At 35.5% G+C, this 22,484-nt stretch overlaps 1 protein-coding gene across 5 annotated transcripts in view; it reads left to right on the top strand.

Annotated features, from left to right (window-relative positions):
* LOC145277495 (uncharacterized) overlaps positions 1-22,484 on the top strand; it is a 105,377-nt gene that overhangs the window by 5,655 nt on the left and 77,238 nt on the right. For 3 of the 5 annotated variants that reach the window (XM_080128897.1, XM_080128888.1, XM_080128906.1), the window contains exon 2: positions 15,106-17,392. In XM_080128897.1, the coding sequence (XP_079985023.1) occupies positions 15,131-17,392 (2,262 nt within the window). In that variant the 5' untranslated portion in view covers positions 15,106-15,130. Of the gene's footprint in view, positions 1-4,304; positions 4,429-4,652; positions 4,789-15,105; positions 17,393-22,484 lie in introns of those variants that run through there. The other 2 variants (XM_080128927.1, XM_080128917.1) reach the window with 2 other exon arrangements.

Below are 22,484 nucleotides of genomic sequence, written 5' to 3'. Positions count from 1 at the left end.
TAGATTTTTAAAAAGACGGTCCGTCAAAAAGTACTGACCTGCCCCCCCAGTTTTGGCGGTGCCTACTCTTTATACTTTTCATTAACTAAGAAAATTCCTGTTCACCTAAATTTAGTAAAATGGAGTTTGGTATTACTCCCAAACAACTTTACCTAAACCCTGTTTTAGTAAAATAATTTAAGTAAAGCCTGTTAGTTATCACCAGTTTCATTACTGGGGAAATATCAAAATACAATTAAAGTTCAGTAAATATACTGTCGCCATCTTAAACACCTCTAGAAAGAACGATAACTCAAGTTTATAACCTTGTCCTTTAAAATGGTGGCTAAGTTGTTTTTATTTACAATGCCTCCCCACGGGACAGAGTTAGACACCGTGGTCGTTTTTTTAATGTGGAGAAAAGGAATAAAAATTGTCTCGTCGTGAAGGATTTCTCCTCCACTAACAGAACAAGAAATTGAAGTGCAGCATCTGAAGAACAGATACTACACTTTAATCTTTACCCAAGTAGTTAACGGTATAAACAGATCACCATGTTTCAAGTTCGAATTTAGTTCGTTGCACAGAAATACTTTCATCAAACGTACACTTGTAAATAAAGGTACATAAAATAACCTTCTACTTTAGAGAAATATGCATTTAATTAGTTGTAACTCACTTTCTCAATATTTGTTTATAAAGATGGCGACTATATTTTCCGGACTAGTTTTCATTTCGATGTTTCACTTATAAAATGAAAAATACTGTAACTTAGTGTGACGTAACGGAAGAATGGGCGACTCTATATCTGACCGTACTACCGGTGTCGGGTGTAAATCTCGAGTGGACCAAAAATAGTCCGGTTAAACTGGATTTCCGTTTGTATTGTAAAACAATTGACATGAAAGAAAATGAAACTTTTGTAAACATTTTACATATATTTTACAAAAATAATTAATACTTAATTAAATTGTGCATTAGTACTATAAAAATATTACTAAAGTAAGTAATATTTATTGATTTCTTTGTATTTTATTTTTCTAATGTTTTTAATTTAATTTTTTCTTTTTTTTTTTTTTTAATTAAAATTCAATGGTTTGCCAAACCATTGAATTTTAATTGGTTTGGATCTTTTCCTTAGTATTATAAAAAGATCCAAATTTCATCTTTGTTTTTTCTGGTTAATATCATCGATTACAGACTTAAGTTTCAGATTATAAAAAAAGATTGAAAAAGTTTTTTTCATAAATTTTATTTGGGGGTTCAGTTTTTCGTTGTACTAAATTGATACGAAATTGTGACCACGATGAATAGATAGATGCCTACGTAGGTGAGAGGGTGGGGGGGTAAAAAAATCTTTTTTTTTTTTTTTTTTTTTTTTTTTTTTTTTTTAACTCCTCCGTTTTAACCCCTACCTTCCGGTCACATCAGAGAGTTGCCATGCTTTTATTTTATTTTTTTTTTGTCAGCGTGGTCACAAATTTCGTGTTATAATTGAAAACTGAAACCCCACGTGAAAAGTTATGAATTTTTTTTATATATTTAATCGGAAGCCCGTAATCGATGATATTAACAAGAAAAAAAGTTTAAAAAAAAAAAAAAAAAGTAAAAATTGTGAATTTTAGATGGGGGGGGGGGGAACTCTCGACAACGTCCGCCGGCCGATTACTTAAATAGAATACAATGTCCTTTTTTTTATATATTATTATTGTTTCGTTTAAATCTGTTATGTGAACATTAATTTATTGAAATATTGGTGTTTGTTAAGCTATAGTCGACAAGTCGATTTTTTTAAGTATCGTTTTAAGCAATGTTACATACAAACTTAATTATCGTATTGAAAATAGTATTTTTTTAAAGCGATTACGCGTGAACACCATGAAAAGAAAATTAGGTTGTGGGATCACTCGGTGTCTTATGTAAATCTTCTTCTATAATATAAATCTCAACTGTCTGTTTAAATGTATGTTTGTATATGTCTGCTTAAAACTTTCAACAGAGGCGACGGATTTTCACGAGATCGGTATCGTTGTGAAGCTCGACCCTTCGAACGACAAATATCGAAAAATGGCTAAAAACATTAATTCCTTCACCCTCAACTGGGCCCTTTTCTACAGGGAGGGGTCACTTTTTTTTTTCGCCGATATTTTCGAGTAATTCCCTGTTTTCAATTGACTAGCCTTAATTTAAACCTTCGCCGCTTCCGATTTGGCGATGGACGCAACAGCAAAGACGTCGTTTTTTTTTTTTTTTTTTTTTTTTTTTTTTTTTTTTTCTGAACACACACCTCGAAACACTCGAGCAACGCCGGGCTAGTTTTAAATAAAATAATCTTCTGGCTATATTCCAACTTTACAGCAATTAATTTAATATTTTTTATATACTTGTCGAGTCCAAGTGACCAGCTAATTCACCTTAGGCTGGTTGAGCAGCCTCCTTCAAAGGAGGAAGCTTCAATGGATTATTAAATTTGCAAGTAAGCAAGGTGGTAAAAACCACACGTAATTGCCTAAAGTAGACCGAATCAACCCCCCCCCCCAAAAAAAAAAAATTTCAAATAAATTTCTTCAACTCTAAAATGGGATAACTTTTTTTATTAAATCGTACTCATGCAGAGTGCCGTGCTGAAATAATAACGTTATTATTTAAAAAGGCATTCCTAACATGGGGAGGGGAGGGTGTTTTGTACCTATTCTGTACTTTAACCTTACCATTAAATAAAAAAAAAAACATATCAAAACTTTAATTAGACGTGGAAATACGGTTTAAAAAATAGCGCGGATCAGTAAGTGCATTAGCACTAATTAAATTTCTATGCGATACTGATCCCTTATTTTATTTCTTCTGCCAAATCTTTCAGGGTGTTCACATGTTGTTGCCTAAAGAGGAGAGTGGTGAGGATGCTTATCCATAGTAACACCTAATTGATGAATAGGGTACTTGTTTGGTTTAATCTCACTAAGTGATGCAATTCTTTATCTGTATAAAAGCCAAGTACGTCCAAAGATGGAGTACTACTGCTGCCACATCTGGGCTGGAGCTTCAAAAAACAGCCTATCCTGCCTTGTCAAAGTACAAAATAGACTTCGTGGCTTAGTGGGGCTGCCCTTTTTTCTTCCCTGCAGCCTCTCCCCCACAGAAGAGACGTTGCGAGCCTGTCTTTGTTTTATCGTTATTTCCATGGCAAGTGCTCGTCCGAGCTCCAATCTCTGGTCCCCCCTCGCCAATCCTTCATGATAAACATCCGTCTAGCTAAACCCACTGTCAGTAATTTCCCCCACTCTTTATCTGTGCCTAAATCAAAACGTAAATTCCATGAACATAGCTTTTTTTCTGAGAAGTGCACGCGACGTGCCACGGTTGCCACGCCTGTGGAATTCTCTTCCGTCGTTTGCCTGTTTCCCACCTGACTACAACTTGGACGTCTTCAAGTCCAACATAAACAAATTCCTGATTAATCGCCTCCTTAAGACGCTTTATCAAATCTCCAATACCAACTATTACTACGATGTTATCACATTGATTATTGTACACAAAATAACCCTTATCCCTGAGTGGCTTACGGACCTTGATAAGTGGTGATCCCCATGTAAAAAAAAAAAAAAAAAAAAAATCAAGACCCTAAAAAATGAAAATATTGAAAAAAAATTACGTTGTACGTACTCGTTATGGAATAATTGTTTCATACAAAAAATTACTTAATTTGATCGTAGCTTTTATTTTATTTTTATTTATTTTTTAGAGGAAAATCAAATTTTAATGAGATCGATCGTGTCGCAGCCATTTTGTCTATTTCGCGAACGATGAGGGGGTGTCTTTTAAACGAAAAAGTGATTAATAAAGGACAAACTTAAAAAGGGATTTAAAAAGGACAGAAACCCTGTAAAATAAGTGAAAAAAAAAACCCTAAAATTTTTATCTAGGTATTTTTTCTGCCTATGTTTCAAAATAATCTCGTCAAATTTTGACAAACTTTAAGCAGTGATAGTTATCTCCCCTGACAACCCCTCCTTGTCCGCGATATAGGCAAGATGGCCGCGACACGATCGATCTCATTAACATTTAATTTTCCTCTGTAAAAAAAAATTTTGATCGATTAAGTGATTTTTTTTTAATTTATGATGAAAACATAACGAGTACGTACAGTATAAGGTTTTTTTCAATATTTTCATTTTTTTAATGTCTTGATTAAACTAAGTGCCATGGCTAGATTTATAAAGTATTAATTAAATAAATTACCTAATAAATTTGAATTCAGTATTTACGTATTCGTCCCCGTGCAATATTTTACCGGTTAAAAGTAATATCCATTTTCATAGCGTTTCATTGTATGGCTGATCTCCCTTGATCAAGTTTCTTCGTATTTTTTTTCTTTTCTTTCTAAAAGCAACTATTCTCGCGAGTTAAAAACTGTTTAAAAATCTAAATTATACCCCCACCCATCCCCAGGTGTGTATTAAACTTCCATTTTATGTATTTCTCTGTAAAAATACAAAGTTGCTAAAATTAACCTCCATTGTGTTTACATTTATTTGAAGCATTTTTTGATCTCGCATTTCATCACAATGTCACCTTTTGTCTTAACAACAAAAACAAAAAACACTTTGTCTACTGATTGTCACAACTCTGTAGCTAAAATGATTTTTTTTTTCTTTTGGAATTCCCTTCCTCGACTTGTTTCTTCGACTTTATTAACATATAGAAATGCAATATGAGCTAACCTCTCGCTCTGCACAACTCCCCACCTGATATACCCATATACAGCTGGCCTGGCCGCTGGCGTATAACTGATAGTATTTCGTCTCTGTGGTAATGTGCCTTGTTTTGGGTGTGAATTAAAAAAAAAAAAAAAAAAAAAAACTGACGCTTCTACACTATTGGAACGAAATTTTATAGTCGATAAAATGAGTTTTCAGATAAAAAAAACAAAACAATGGTTTCAACTGATTTTTTTTTTTTATCGATTCTAGCGAGTTACAATAGTAACTTCCAAATATATTACTGATTTTTTTTTTAACAACTTTAATCGTGGTAGGTGAAAAATTGCGGCCATCTTGTTTAAATCGAAACGGAAAATTACCTCCCTTTTGAACTCCCCTGTCTTATCGTTTTCATCAAATTCTATTTTTCATTTTCTTAAATTTTCTACCTTCTCGATTTTCGTAACTTTTGGATTTAATAATCTTAAAAATATGAGGAATACGCAGATACCGTTGTTTTCATGTGAAATTCAGTCTTACGGTTTCCGAAATTTCGTCCTAATAGTGTAGGAGCGCCAAAAATCTTTCAAATTCTGTAGATTTAAGAATAGACTTTGTTTTCAATACAAAAATGTTTATAGTTTATCTATGACTTGGTTTTCATTGCAACTGAACTAGATTTTCAATGTTGTAAAGTTTATTAGTCGTTATTCGTTCGATTATTTTGCTGTTTGAGTCACATGCTGTTAAGAACCGAAAGAAGACCATAGAAAACTAAACTCTGATTACTAAAAAAAAAAAAAAAAAAAATTACCCCCCCCCCTTTTGTTACTGTCTTAGTTGCACTATTTTGAAGTATTACTTCATATCACTTAAAAATCTAGTTACAAAAATAAAATGCAATGTAACTGTGCTTTCTCTCTGAAGCTGAATTTACTTTTGTCTGGTTGTTATTCGGCCGATGTCTTTTTTATGGAGCCAATATGGACAACCATGAGAGCATCTGTATAAGCACCTAAACATTACAATGTATCTACAATAAAAGTGCACGAACCCTTTCTTACTTTGCCTTGTATGCCCCGTCTTTCTAATGTACAGGAAAAGTTGCATCGAGATATCATTGATTAAAGAAAAACATTTGGTTAGCATCTGTTTGCTATTGTAGTAGGCTGTTTTTATTTTTATAGCTAAAAAAATAATGCACCTGCTTTGGTCGATAGTGTCTAGCCCCCCCCCCCCTCACCACTGTTAATACTTAAAAACTGGAATTAAATAAGACCTAATTTATTAAACAAAAATGTTATTAGAGTTGCTATTAAGTATATCATTTTCAGATTATCAATTTAAAAATTCAACGTGCCCCCCCCCTTCGTAGACATACCTTATGGTTTATGACCCCCCCCACACACACACACATATCCAAGAAAAAGTTAATATTTAAATTTTCGGATTAACAATTGAACATAAAATTTAAAGAATTTATTTTTTTAAAACGTGCCGTGAATCTTAGAGGAATGTTCAAATGAGTTTTTTTTTTTTTTTTTTTTTTTTTTTTTTTTACATAGGCTCACCAGTCACCACATTATCAAGGCCCAGAGGCCACTCAAGGATAAGGGTATAAGGGTTAAAGAGTGTACAGTAGAAATTGGACAATATAGTAATCATTAGTAATGAAAATTTGGTAAAGTTGATAACTTATATGGAACGGCTCATCAAGAACTTATTTACTTTAGACCTGAACACAACCATATTGTAGTCAGCCGGAAAGCAGGAAAACGGAAGACAATTCCACAGGCGTGCAGTTCTAAGAAAGAAGCTTTGTTCATGGAATCTACGTTTAGGTTTAGGCACAGATAAAGAGTGGGGGAAATTATTGATAGTGTTTACAGCTAGACGAGTGTTTCTTGTGAAAGTTTGGCGAGGGGGGGGGACCATAGATTGAAGCTCAGTCGAACACTTTCCATGAAAATAACGATACATCAGAGACAAACTCGCAACATCTCTTCTGTGAGATAGAGGTTGCAAGGAGGAGAAAAGGACATCTCCTACGAGGCTACGAAGTCTATTTTGAACTCTATCAAGGCAGGACAAGTCCTTTCTAGCAGCTCCTGCCCAGATGTGGCAACAGTATTCCATCCATGGACGTACCTGGCTCTTATATAGATAGAGAATAGCATCAGCAGTGAGATATTTACCGGATCGATAGAAAGATCCCACCATTTTTCCAGCGGCCTTGGCAACAGATTTGATGTACGTGTTCCATTTAAGATCAGGAGTAATGGTTAAGCCCAGAAGCTTGTCAAAACTTGAGGTCTCCTGAAGACGAGAGCCATTCATTTCAATTGATGCCAAATGTGGATTAGAATGTTGATGATGTAAGGAGAGAAGCTTGGTTTTAGATGCATTAAAAGTAACCAGCCACTCCTTTCCCCATTGTACTACGTGATCAAGATCAGAGGAGAGAATTGGAGAGAACTTGGTCGTTTACTGTCTTAGATGTGCTACCATAAATGGTAGTGTCGTCAGCATAAATGTCTACAAATGATGTAAGGATGTGATTTGGAAGATCATTAATGTAGATCAGGAAAAGAGTTGGGCCCAGGATAGACCCCTGAGGGACACCGGCATTAATACTGTGAGCTTCTGATTTTTGCCCCTCAACTACTACTCTTATGAACCTATCAGAAAGAAATGATTTAATAACTGAGAAGACTTTTCCAGCTATACCATAGCTAGCGATCTTATGAAGTAAACCTTTATGCCATACCCTATCAAAGGCTTTAGATATGTCAAGAGCAATTGCCCTAGAAAGATTGCCACCGTCGAGATTTGCTAATCCTATGTGATATAGAACTATAAAACACATTTCACTTAAATAACCTAATAAGTCCATTTTAATTAAGAATACATTGCAACCGGGCTTGATAAACGTATTGGTGTATTTTTGATTAGCCAAGTTCTTTTTTACTAATAGAATGCACTATGGTTGTCGTGATGTCATCCTCCCAGGCTTATGAAAATGTTTGCTTCTTGCCTCTACATGTATACATAATTCTTTTTATTTACTATTAATCAATTATTGAAAATAAAAGTACAATGAAACTAAATTTAAATGATTTAATCATAAACTTAATTCCACCAGAATGCATTTTGGTTTATATATTTTTGGTTTATACACATCTATCATTCTAATCTTACTATATTCAATAGAATGTGCATATTATGGTTTCATCTTGGGTATGAACAAGATATTATGTAATTTCTCCTTCCTCCTGGTACAGCATTCATGTTGAGTCGGTTAAGCTAGTGTCTGTAGTCTGAGATTTCTTGTGAATATTGAAAAATATAAATATCAAAGTGGTCTTCAGTTATATCTCTATCAAGAAATAATTTTATGTTAGTTTTAGCAGGGTGGTGTCTTATCTCCCACATACAGTGCCTAGTACTCCTAAATGGCCGTTCATCTGGTATTTATAAAGCTATCATTTTGATAATCTAACAAGAATTGGTATATCAGCATGATTAGTGTGTGTGTGTGTGTGTGTGTATGTATATATATATATATATATATATATATATATATATATATACACACACCAAAAAAAACAAGCGGGAGGGAAAGGAGAAAGGAAAAAAAACTCTAGCCGTTTTAAACGCTGATCTGTTCATTTGGATTTTTCGTCTGATTCTATGTATGTTTAATTTGTTTTGGATTTTTTTTTTTCAAACTCCTGATCATTGAGGATATATGACTTTTGGAATGCTCCTTCATGTGTATTTTACGTGTATGTGTACATGTTGTATGCATATGTAAGTACATGCTTCTGTGTGTATGTTTGCATGTGTGTACATGCATATGTATGTTTGCGTGCATTCTTTGTGTATGCATGTATGTGTGCATGCATGTGTTTATTTCCATGTGTATGTGGGGTGGAGAGGGCTCCCGGAAGCCGTAGTGAAGGCAACCCCTCTAGGAGAGCAAATCTCTGATTTAAAAAAAACCCATAAAGCGGGAGATCCAATACCCGCATTAAGCTGATCTGCAGTTTAACTTGTTGCTGGCTATCTTGCTCTGGCTTGTTGCTGGATCTCAACATTTTGAACCGAGAGAGAGATTTGGCTGTCATACAAAACTAAATCTCTGTAACATCATCTTTGTATAGATACTCTCTCGGCATTTGTCTATAAAAAATAGTCTTATAGCAATGGAAAAGTTGTGACGCATGTAGGCTTGAAATACTGGAAGCATGTAATAATTGATTTGCCATCATTATATGTATCCATCTGTATGTACGTATATGTGTACGTATGTTTATGTATGTACATGTGTATGTATATATATTTATGTTTGTATGTGTATATATGCATGTGTGTTTGTGTATAAATGTATGTATATGTAGTTAAATGTATGTGCATATGTGTACGTATATATGCATATGTATTTGTGTATGTATGTATATGTGTTTATGTTTATGGATGCGTGTATGTATGTATGCATAGCAATGACTGTCTTCAGTGTCATGTCTGCTTGAGTGTGAATTTCACCGGTGCCACTAAAAAAAAAAAAAAAATGTAATGTTAGGGCTCATGGACTTTAAGTGTCTGAGGGAGTGGCACTCGTCTGACAAGACGTTGCAATCATCATATATATATATGAGAGAGTATATATACAGTGATAGATACAATATTCCAAAAAGGTGTTGAAGCTTTTGGATCGAAAATTCCCAGACATCGAGATTGGTTTGCTGATAACTCCACTCTAATTAACCTTCAAATTGATAGAATGCGGAGAACTCATTTGAAACTTCTCAACTGTTCACCTCTGAACAGGCTTGCTCTTCCTGCCCACTTCTCTTCTGTGCGGAGAGAGGTTCATGTTGTGTGTGCCAAATAAAAAGACGTGGTGGTCTGACCTCTCCAGGGAGATACAGACTACCTACGATCATAGAGATGTTAAGACATTTTACACTTTGCTTCGTCAGGTCTATTGTCCGAAATCCTCTTCAGCTACACCACTCCTGGCAAAGTATGGGAGAACCTTGCTGAAAACCTACAATAAAATTATGCATCGATGGCATAAATACTTTTGTGATCTTTTTCACAACCCATCCAATGTTGATGTTGCTGCAATAGAAAGTATCCCTCAGTTTCCTTTTTGTCCGAAAGTTGATGCTGAACCGACTCTTGTGGAAACAGTTGACTGCATAAAACGGATAAATTCAAACAAAGCTTTTGGGCTGGATGGCATTTCTGTTGAGCTGCTGAAACATGGTAGTGTCAATGTACATTGTGTGGTCCACTCTTTGATACTGTCAGTATGGCAGGGTGATCTTTTTGCCCAAGATTGGGTAGATGCCATCCTGGTTATGTTGTACAAAGGAAAGGGTACAAGGTCTGATTGTGGAAATTATCGAGGTATCTCACTGACTGCGGTTGGAAAGGTATTTGTATGGCTCTTACTAAACTTATTGAAGAAGTATCTCTCCTGATATCCTTCTGGAGTCCCAGTCTGGTTTTAGAGGTGGACGAGGGACCGTGGATATAGTGTTTTCTGCTAGACAGCTTTTGGAAAAGTGTATTGAGCAGCGTATACCTCTTTACCAGGTGTTTGTGGACTTAACCAAGGCATTTGACACAGGCTCTCTGGAAAGTGTTGGGAAAATTTGGCCGTACACCTGCTTTGACAAATGTTCAAGCAACTTCATAATATGAAGGGTCGCGTCAACTTGAATGGTTGGCTATCTGAAGAATTCCCCATTGATAATGGAATGGAGCAGGGTGATATAGCTGCACCAACATAGTTTTCGCTCTATTTGACTGCTGTGCTCTGGTATGGTTTCCACGATTGCGATATGGGTGTTTATATTAGATTCCGAACAACTGGAAAAGTGTCCAACCTCAGAAGATTCCAAGCCAAAACACTTGTTAGTGATGGGTTTGTTAGGGAGCTGTTGTATGCTGATGATGCTGACCTTGTGACACAATCCACAGTTGATATGGAATTGGTGATGGATCTCTTCAGGAATGCTTGTACCTGCTTCGGATTGACAAATAGCATTAAGAAAACTAAGGTCATGTATACTCCCACTCCTGTGGAACCCGATATCTTTGTCTATGGAAAGCACCTTGAAGTTATAAAAAATTCTGTCTACCTTGGTAGTACCTTTATCAAATGATGGTACATTAGATGCAGAAAGTAGACAGAAAATCAGCAAGGCATCAGACACATTTAGAAGGTTACAAGACAGTCTTGTCGGATGGTGATCTAATTCTGACAACTAAAATGTCAGTATATCAAACATGTGTATTGCCATCCCTACTCTATGCCTCTGAAACATAGACCTTGTACTGGTCACATGTAGAACAGCTTGAGCGGTTTCATCAGCACTGCCTTAGACACATTCTTGGTTTAAAGTAGGATAGTTTTGTCCCTGATACATGTCTTAAAGAAGGCCAAAATAACCAGTATTGCTACCATTGTTAAGAACCAGATGCGTCTTGTCCGGCTTGATGACTATCAATTCACAAAACAGTTATATGGTGAGCTCCTTCTTGGCAAAAGACCTCAGCACAAGCCCAAAAATCCTTTTCGTGATCGCATCAAGGAGAGTCTGGTGAGCTTTCATGTTCTTGTTGACAATTGAGAATCCCTAGCATATGATCACAAGTAGTGGAGAGTACTGATATACAGGGACACAGAACACTTTGAAGCGGCCAATATAGACTGAGTGAAGCTCAAGAGAGCATGACGGAAACGCCAACCCTTGCCGCCCAATCATGGAGATTTTTGGATCTGTGAGGTGTGACCAGGCTCTGTTGTCCAAGACATCTCATTAATCACGTGAAGGTGCATGATGATCCAGGTTCTGTTGCTGTTTGTTTCATCCAAACTAATGAACATCTTCAGTGTCATGTCTGCTTGAGGGTGTGCAAGTCGCTGGCAGGACTGAAGTCATCTTTGGGCACATGTCAGTTCAGTGACTGAAGGAGTGGCACTCGTCTGACAAGACATGTCAATTCTCATATGTATGTGTATGTATGTTACTTGCAGGCTGCCCGGCATTGTCCATTGGTAAAATATGCAGATTTCATATTTGTTATCATAGTGAATTCTTTATTATATTGTACCCAATATATATCGTAATGATTTCAAAAGTTTAAAAAAAAAAAAGATTTTGTTCCCATCAGCTGGAATCAAAACCAAAACATTCAGCGCTCCAGCCTTAGTTATTATTAGGGCTATGACAACAGCATATTCTTTTCATTGTTTTGACTCTCGAGTATATATCCAACACAGACAACTGAGAACCACATCACTATGTAAAATACACACTCGAGAGTCAAAACAATGAAAAGAATATGCTGTTGTCCTAGCCCTAGTCATTATTTAGCACTTCAGTTTTCATCATTACTATCTAAGCTATCGCCAGATGGATAAAAAAAAAGTTAAAAATTGTGTTCAAGCTAAAAATGTATATGTATGCATGATTGGAAATTAGTCGATTTACTCCTGCCAAGGTCAGCTGTTTTTTAATTTTTACTCTTTAGCAACTATTTCTACAGGCTGTAAACAAAATCAAGTGTTCTCAAGGTTCAAATGCCTCATGCCGAGCTTCAAATCTGTAAACCAAATATTCAAGAGTTTGGTAGAGATGTTTCGTGCACAAGGTCACTTTTATATACAGTAACCCCAGTGCTCGACCATAATTAATTCCAGAGATTTGTTCAACACTATGGTTCAACAACCCAAATATTTTCCCTTTAAATTAGAATTGGTTCGAGGGCTTGAAAGTCCATTTTTATCTGCAAAATTTAAGGATTTAATACATTTAACTGCACAGAAAATCGCCAACAAACATTAGTATGATATACTTACCTGCAGTAAGAAAATAAAATGTAATTTTTTTTTTTTTTTTTTTTTACATGGGGGTCGCCACTTATCAAGGCCCGAAGGCCACTCAGGGATAAGGGTTATTGCGTGTACAGTAACCAATGAGATAGTATTGTAGTAATCATTAGTATTGGGTTTTTTATAGTGTCTTAAGGGGGCAGTTTGTTAGGAGCTTGTTTATGTTTGACTTGAAGACGTCCAAGTTGTAGTCAGGTGGGAAACAGGCAAGTGGCAGAGAGTTCCACTGGCGTGCAGTTCTAAGAAAGAAGCTTTGCTCATGGAATCTACGTTTGGATTCCAATTAAACTGTTTTATATCGTGTCTTTCAATGATCAGCTGGCGGCACAAATGGATGGGGAGGCATGGGAGGATATAGAGCTTGCTGCTTGTAATCTCATTTTTCGCACAATGAATCTCATCCTTGGCTAAGTCTTCGTTCATGTCATATCAAACCCCTAGTATCTATTGATTTTTTAACTTATTGGACATCTTGTGGCCCTGTTATCTCCTGCTAAAAGGGGTCGACAATCAAATTTTATGGTTCTGTTACCATGCTGGTGTGCTAGAAATAACTTTGACACAATCAAGATAGTCAAACAGATTGCTATGAAGCTGTTCTAAAAATAATTCTTGTCGCAAAGTTCACTCGCATGGCAACATTGTTGGGGTGGGGTGGTCATCACACTACACTTCAAAAATATCATACATGAACCGTTGATCTGATCTGACCAATGACAACATTCAACTGAGGAACAGCATTAATTGTTTAAGTTACAAGTGAAGCCGGTGGTTCAAACTCTGAAATTTTATTCGACTACCAAGGCAAGAAAATCTCAAACTTTTGGTTTGAAAGCATATGTTTAACGACGAGGTACTACTGTATATAAAAAAACAAGTTAGTGTGCTAGAATGCTTTCATCCTAAACTCTACGCAATTATGCACAATGTAGAAACTATGAATAAATAGAATTATGTGTAATAGTTATAAGAAACCATAATTTTTTTTTTTTTTTTTTTTTTTTTTTTTTTTAAGGAATATGCACATAAGTTAATCTTTATGAAGTCGCTCCCATTGTTATGACTGAGTACATTAAATGTTTTTCTAATTTTTAAAGAGAAGTAGACTTTTAATATCAATGCCAGAACGAGAAAAATAACTCAACTTTATAGGTATACTAGCGGGGGGTTGCCCGGGTGTGTATGGGTGGGGGGGAGTAAGTAATAACCCTGCTTAAATATTATAAAAAAGACTGTTAAAAAAATCGGAAAAACCAAAACGGGGGTGGGAGAATGGCATAAATAAACCTGTTGGATCGAACCTGTGTATATAGGGATGGGGGGTGGGGAGGTAAACTAAAGAATAAGCAAAGTAATAAAAAACGTTGCTCGGGTGTTTAAAGGTGTAAAAGAAAAAAAAAATAGTTTTGGTCGGGAGGCAGGATTGAACCTGGAAGCCTTGACGCAGAGGTGGAAACAAAAGCCAACTACTTAACTGTCTCTACCACGAGTGAGAGTAATTGATTAGCGTGTTAAGTTAAGGCTTATAAAGTGAGTGAAAGAGGTTTGATTGACAGGAAGACGCCAAATGAGGTCATCGCGGGATCGTTACAATGACGTGGCAGTATTTTTAGTTTTCACTTCCCCCAGATGATAGTGAGAAGGGAGGGGGGAGCAGCTCCCCATTGTCCAAATCGAATAGCAATTGTCTGATATAAGGAGAAACTCCACATTGATCAAAAGCTGATTGCTTTCTGGACGTTTCGGCACGAAAGCAGAGAACAATGTTGTGTTTGAATTGGTTTCGCTTTTTATACGAAAAAAGGCGAATCAACACGTGAGGCGCCAAAATAGCAATAATTTTGTAAAAGTCGCCGTAAATAAATCTAGATGCGACCCGCATTCCCAAATTGTAGATATTATTATCTAGGGGCTATATAAACAGTTCTAAGCGATAGTACCCCCCCCCCCTGGAACCGTCGGTGAGAAAAGCCTTTTAGAGACATACAAAAAGAAAATGCACGCGCGCATTTGCCTTTTATATATATATAGATAGATATACATTAGACTTTTTAGCTTGTTAAAAACGAGTAAATTATAATCCATCGACTCGGAATTACTGTTTTAGGCAAAGTTGATACTTCAATTTGTGCTAATTTTTGCTTTAAATATCCATATTAATTCTTAACTGCATTAATAATTAGTTTGTTGCACCTTATAACAAAGGATCATACAAAATTACACCTAAATCAGGCCAGTAGTTGCCAAGAAAAAGTGGAACAAACTAAGAAATGCAATAGATATAATCAGTATTTCTGCAAGTAAACCACTAACACAAGGTAAATATCAAAAAAAAAAAAAAAAAAAAATTCAGCTAATGCATATTTCCATATCATTTGCTTAGGTGTTATCAACTATTTAAACAAAAAAACGGAGGGGGGAGGGGTCCATTGCAAAAGAAAATGAAATTTAAGTATTTGTACTATTGGAAAATTTGTATATGCATTTTCTAATCTTTCTTTTTTTTTTCTTTTCTAGGGAAATTTATCTATCAATTGTCCTAATGACAAATTATCGCTTTGTAATCGCCGCTGTGAGCATTCCCACGATAACTGCAATCTTTGGGTTGTTGTGGTTCTGGGATAGGAAGAAGAAAAAAGAATTGGCTTCGAATGATGGACCTTCAGTTTCACAGGCACTAAATAAAAATGACAGTTTTTCAGGAAGCCAATCTAACCTGTATGAAGCACTCTCTGAGCCTTTGAACAATGGTACCACCAATAATATAGCTGTGATATCTGGAAAGGACAAAATTTATGATGATGAATTTGTAAACCAACGTCCTTTACTTGGACAAGACTGGGTACAAAAAGTGAATTCTTCATTTCTCAGCAATGATTCTGAGGAAAGCTTTAATTCAGAACCTAGCATTGGCGCAAACAGCAAAAATTGTGTTAGTGTTACTGACCAGGAATTTTCTGAAGAATCTCCCAGTGTTGATGCTGAGATCAATAAGCTCATAGCTGCATTTTCCACACCAAAAACGGAATTAATAGAACCGCAATCAGAGACGAAAAGTTTCTCTCTGTACTCTGCAAAATTAGAAAAAACAACCTGTGTAGAAAATCTTCCCGAAGATGAAAGGGAAATTGAAAAGCACTATGACTGGGAAGATGAAGTTGTTCAAAACGAAGATGAGGAAGAGAAGGGAAAGGATATGATCCCTGAAGTGAAAAATGAATTGCCAATAAATGAAGATTTAAAGCCGTTGATTGACGTCGTTGATGAAAATGTTGAGGCAGCAAGAGTCAAAGATGACTCTGTAGTAGAGCATGAAAATACAAGTGATGTGTTGGGACACGAGGACGACAAGTGTCAGACATTATCGCTTGAAACATTTGAGGAAAATGTAAAGTCTGTGTCTAAAGAGTTGACCTCTGAAGATGAAAGTGATGACCAATCCGAGTTATCTGGAAGCAGAAGTAATGAACTTGAAACGTCTAGTCCGTTGCTTGGTGTATCAGATGAGAATGAAAAAGTGGACGTTTATAAGAACGTTAAGGATCTGATCTCTGAAGTTAAAAATGGTCACTATCAAGAATTGTTGGTAAGTGAAGAATGTGTGAGAAAGATTCCAGCATGTGATTCCTTAAAAGATGAAGATGAACAGAGTGAAGACTTCACGCCTGAACTAGAAAATGGTACGAGTTCGGAGGTTCTGACAAGTGATGGATATTTATCTGAATGTGAAACTACAAGTCCTTCCAACATCGAATGTGACCATGATCGAACGCAGGACGATTCCAAAGAATCCAGCTTAGATGACATCAAACAAATCGATGTTGTTTCTGCCATGCTTTCGGGTGGACAATTCTATGATGGTCAGTTGAAAGATGATTTGGCTCATCTGGAGCCACACACTGCAAAGATGAGTACACCTAACCATGCCGCATCAGGAAAATTCCTCTCACGTACTAAGTATCACTCTCATGAGATGTGTTCAGTCACATCTCCAGACACTACTGATTCTGACACTTACCTAAGCAGCAAGGAGTTGATGGTAGAAACCACTGAAAGTTCTCGGACAGATTCAAGTCTGATACCTGATCAGAGTAACCAATCAGATGGCAATGAAACAGACAACTCCTTGTTTTTTATTTCATTCCCTCAGAAGGAGTTAGAAAATCAGTTAGATCCTTTAAGTAAAAATTTCTTTGGGAATGGTCAGATTCCAACAGATAAAACTTCCGATAGTTTAGATGATCAGCATCCAACTAAAACTCTTGCAATCTCTGAAGTTTCAAATTCTGAACCATCTCTGGAGGAAGTGTCGAGTCAAAAATTAGATACATCTTTAAATTCTGATCGTTTAATTAGTACGGACCTGCTTGAACAGCAACATTGCACAGAGGTAAATTCTGAAAGTAAACATTTACTTCAGAGTGTCACGACTGTTGCTGAACATTCTACTGCGGACATTATTGTTGAAAAAAATTCAGAAAACAAATTAGAAAAGACTAACAATTCTTTATCCTCACAAGAATTAGAAAAAGGTTTAGAAAGCGAGTTAAATAGGACTTTAAAAAATAACGAAAAATTGGTAGCTAGCGAACCAAGTGAAAGGGCAACAAACATAGTTCATGAAATCTTGTGTTCTGCTCCTGATTCTAAGCACAATAACTCTGATTCCAAAGAACATGCATGTCATCCATTAGAATCAAACTTGGTCATCAAAGCAGAATCTGATCTAGGAAAAATGTCTCCGCCCAAAGAACAAGGAAAACCGGACTCCATTTTATCTTCAAACTGTGATGTTAAAAATACGGTAAGTTGCATTTTTTTTTTTTTCCTCCATTTTTATTAATTCTAGCTAACTGAAGAACTATCTACACTTGATTACATCATTTTATATGGCTTTACTTCATCTATTAAGAGTTGAACCCATGTAAATAATTTTTTTTTTATTACATAACTTAGCCATGTCCACAGCAAGCAGAGATATTTTTCTGTCAAAAAGAGATTGGAGATAGTTTCTCTAAAATATATTTAATATATGTATTAGCAGTCCCAGTCGACTTTTTATTTTATTTTTATTTTATTTTATTGTTAATTAATTAGTTATAAAGAGCTCGGTAAACAAATCAAAATTGTTTGAATTGTGCAAATATCTGTTGTGATTTAGAAATAATTTTGTGCTCAAAATTTACATCATTATATGGAAAAATAGTTGAAATCAGATTAATTCTTAAGTCATTTATTTCTTTGTAATTTATTTATTTATTTTTTATTTTATTTTTTTTTTTAAGCAATTTTGATAGAATTTGTTTTCATGTAAAATTGCTGGTACTTTCTGATTGTACTCTCAAATTGTATCTCTGTAACTTATGTAGAGAATAAGAGGTACAGCTATCACACAGTGGACTGAGAGGGGTAAAATATTGTAAACAAGTCAATATCTCTCGTAAAAATAATCCCCTTATAATGGCTAAGGGCTCGTTGGAAGCATATTACTGAGCTTATTACAGTGATAAAAAATATTTTTTAATTTCAATTTTTGAGGGATCTGGATCCAAATAACCATATTTGGGCATTACTGGCTGGAAATACGTTTGGGGGCAATATTTGGCTTGAAATGATCCCCTGATAGTGTTTGAGGGCCCTTTTTGGAAGAGTATTAAATAATGGAAAGAAATGACTTGTTCAATGTACTTATCAATGATAGATTTCTGGGTTTTGAGGACTAAGGCCAAAACAAAATCTAGGTAGTAGGCTGAGTCTAGAAAAAAGTAGTGTTATTGTGCCAACACACAAGCTTGAAAATTGGCAACTTTATTTCCAAATTCTTAACAACATTACTATCTGACGATATAAAATAAACCATGTTAAACTATTAAGACAATATATAAAATCATCATCACCTTAACAACATAGTTTCTCGAACAGAGCGTCGTCATTGCTCAGGAACCCAAAGACTGGGTGGGCTTTCTTGAAGTACTGTATAGAATGATCATACTCCCTGCAATGTTAGCAGAATGGCTGAGCTTGCAGTTGGATGGTGTTTACTTAAGGATCTGAATCTAACCCGACAATCAGTCTTCCAAATTGTCAGCTTAAGAGGTTTTGTATGCCAACTTAAGGCGGAGGATGGAGTGAAACATTTTGTTGTTGGCCTCCAAATCAGATTCATCAAAACACCTCAACCCACGACCATCGTTCATGTCAATGAATTCCCAAAAGTGAGCGAGTAGTTTGTGTAGTCAGTGGAGCACTAATCCACATCAAATCCAGTTGCTGACGTGATTTCTTCTCTGATTGGGAAACTTTCTAAATACAATAGGTAAAGGGTGGTGCAAACCTTCTTGGATGTTGGTGTTCTCTGACAATGAAAACAACCGCAGGATGACAGAAATATTGTCTAATCTGCGTCATGACACCCTGAAATCGGTAACATCTGAATAATATCTCTGCCACCATGACGCAAGATGCGACAGGCGATGTTATCAGTTGTCGACGTTCCTTCTTTACCAGTACCATCTAGGAAGTCCTATCTATCTCCTAATACCTTCTCCAGTTTCTTTTGGATTTCCTTTTTGGAAGCCACAAGGAATTGATGGTAGTAGGATGCATCAGACTCCATCCATTCAAACATTCATTCTGCCTTCAGATGAACTGCAGTCTTCATACGGTGATCAAATGTTCGAAGCAATGCCTGAAGAACTTAACTGAGGTTTGATATTGGCTGTCTATCGTAGTTGTTTTGATGTTTGAAGATCACACCATCATTGAACACGGCGTGTAGATCAGTGACAGTTCTCATGATTTTAAAGTCTGCTGGCACAGCATTTGGATCGTAACATTCAGCTCTGGAGTGGTCTTACAAGTCACAGTAGTCCCCACCAAGACTCATACATATTTGCAGCCTTCATGTCCATGTGTGACGATACATTCACTTTCACCGACACTGCCTTCTCAACCATGGTTGTGAATCCATCATTTTTCATACTGTTGATGTCATCATCAATTGGAGCGTTTCTGTTGACTCCTTAAATAACATTAAAGGGTTGATTTTGGAGTAAATCTGATAGCATTTTTGGATTTCCCAGGTCAAAAACTTTTCCCATGTTAAATTTCAGCATCAGAACTTGAATCTCAAAATATTCAAAGTGTTAAAAAATTTTGATCAAAAACCTAGTTTTTTCTTTTGCACTTGAGGGCATTACAATATAATATTTGATTAAATTCCGCAAACTTGGGGCATTTCTAGTTTACTGTGAAAAATTAGGTTCATTAGGCATCAAAAATTAGGTTTATTGGCCATTGAACTTCATAAGATTCGCAAAGACAAACTCCTCATAGCAGAGGCTCAAGAGAATCTTTTTACCACAAGAAACTCCCAATAGTCAAGTTGATAGTCAAGCACAGAATACTCTCGTTCATCCAGAGACCAGTTACACAACTAGATAAGTCTATGGTTCACACAGTTTCTTGCAAACTTCCCTCAAACAGTAATGCTCTTAGGGTGTGTTTCCTTGGTAGGCTATGTCATGCTGTTGCCACTTCAAAAAGACTTGAACTCTATTTAAATGGTTATATTTTGTTTCGGGTCATTGTCATCATGTGCCAGAGAAGATAGCTCTTGGCAGCAATATGTGACAGCAGAACCCAGTTCCGTATCATACTATTGAGAAAATCCCAGAAATTAATGTTTGTGAACTACGATGACTTTAGTTAATTGCCAGCTCAGAAAAACAATCTAAAGTGACTTAGATTAGATTCCTCCTACTCGTGATTCTTTTTATTCCTCTTTAAGAATAATACAAACTGGCAGAACCTGTGAAAATTCCACAGAATGAGAGATATATTTAATCAAATACGTTTTGATAAAACTGATATTTTCTCTGGATAGAGCAAAAAATTATTTTTTTTGCACAGAAAAACCGATAACACTCAGCAAATATAAATTTAACATTTCTATGGAAATAGTGTCCATTATATCTATTATATAAAAGGAACTTTGTGTGTGAGCTTGTTCCCTATGCACTCCTAAATGGCTGGGCCAATTTTTATGAAATTTCACACAGATGTACTTTATGTATTTGGCAGTGTTCTTAAATAGGTTTTGTATTGAAATGTTTTCGATAAGTATCAATAAAATCAATTGAAAGAGCAGGTGATTTGGACCAAAGTTAACTTTATACGGCCTAACATCACAACATTGAGAAATTTTATGACCACACAAACAGAAAGGCCCAGCATATAAAATTAATAGTGGGTTCTTTGATATACGAAATGAATGTTTTTGCTTAGAGCACAACTGAATCATGATATGACTTGCATTTTAAACTTTAATTCAAGCCGTTATATATAAAATAATTTTATAAAATCAGTGGGTTCTCTACAGTGCAATATAAACAAGGTTTTGTGGGCTAAGTAACTGTGAATCATCACTTCGGTGCACAACGATCGGTCCCCAACTAGAGCAGGCAATTGATCAATTTGATTGAAAAATAAGTAATTTCAACAATTTTGATGACACAAAAAAAAAAAATATATGGTACGGGAGTGTGAAACATTTGTTGATCATCGTTTAAAAAGGGGAGTGTCCAATTGAATAGCAATTGTCTGATATAAAGAGTTCCCCCCCCCACATAGATCAAAAGCTGATTGCTTTCTGGATGTTCTTGGCCTTCGTGCCGGGAACAACTGCCTTTGCTTTAGATTTAGTTTCGCTTTTATACGAAAAAGCCCAACACACACGAGCCCACCCAAAATAGCTAGAATTTTGTAAAAGTCGATGTTAATAAATCTAGATGCGACACACGTTCGCAAATCATACATATTATGATCTAGGGGGTATATAAAGAGTTCTAAGACATAGTAATCCCCCCAACCCCGAGAAGCCGGGCGAAAAAAGCCTTTCTTGGATATACAAAAATGCGCGCACCGCATTTGCCTTTTATTTATTTATTTATTTATATATATATATATATAGTAGTAGATTGACTATAACTTTGGTACTTGTGCAGAATTCGAAACAGACGTAGCTGTCTGGCCGCTCGGCTTTGCTTGGAACATGACGTCAACTGGCATATTTTGCAGTGTCACTGATTATCGAAGCATAATAATGCTACTCAAGGAAAATACAGAAGAAAACTTTTAAATATAATAAAATCACCAGAAAAAAATATAATGAAAATAAAAAAGAAACTATGACCTACCGTAACAATTCTTGTTTTCATCTTGTAACGGTTTTTTTTTCTGTAGGGTGGGGCTAGGCAACCGTTTTTTTTTTTTTTTTTTTTTTTTTTTTTTTTAATTAGACAGCCAGGATATTCCCTTAAGATTAGGTAGGCTTTTCTACAGTTGTATCAGTCGATGCATAGTGAGAAGAGACCGCAGATGTAGGTGTATCAGAATTTTTGTAGGAATTTTTGACACCCCTAATACGAAACTGCAAATAAAATATAAAAAACTCGTAATTTCTCTTTTAAAAGTGGGTTGTTTATTTTCTTTATGGATTATACTTCAAAAATAAACTATTAAAGTTGTTTTAAAAGTAATAGAAATATTTTTTTATTTTTTATTTTTTAAAAGCAGTAATGAATTTTACGAACTCAATATTTTTCAATTTTTAAACTTTAAAAATCTATCCAAATTTTTCTATCGATTCTATTTTTACAATATTTTCAGGGTCAATGTGAAATTTTATGCTCTTTCCAATAAACCGAATATAATATTTTAGACAAACGTTTTTTTTTTTTGTTTTTTTTTTTTAATTCACGCCCCCCCATTTTCAAGTGTCTATTAAAAAGTAAATAATTAATTTACTCACCAAAGTTTTATATATCACAAATTGAAGATAAAAGATCAATAAATAATATATTCAAATTTAAAACAAAAAAAGTAGTGTTTTTTAG

This window comes from Euprymna scolopes, chromosome 1 (assembly GCF_053919585.1).
Source record: "Euprymna scolopes isolate OS-2025 chromosome 1, ASM5391958v1, whole genome shotgun sequence".
Classification (NCBI taxonomy): Eukaryota; Metazoa; Mollusca; class Cephalopoda; order Sepiida; family Sepiolidae; genus Euprymna; species Euprymna scolopes.
Note: the sequence above shows the minus strand (reverse complement) of the source record. Positions and strands in the feature narration are given on the sequence as shown.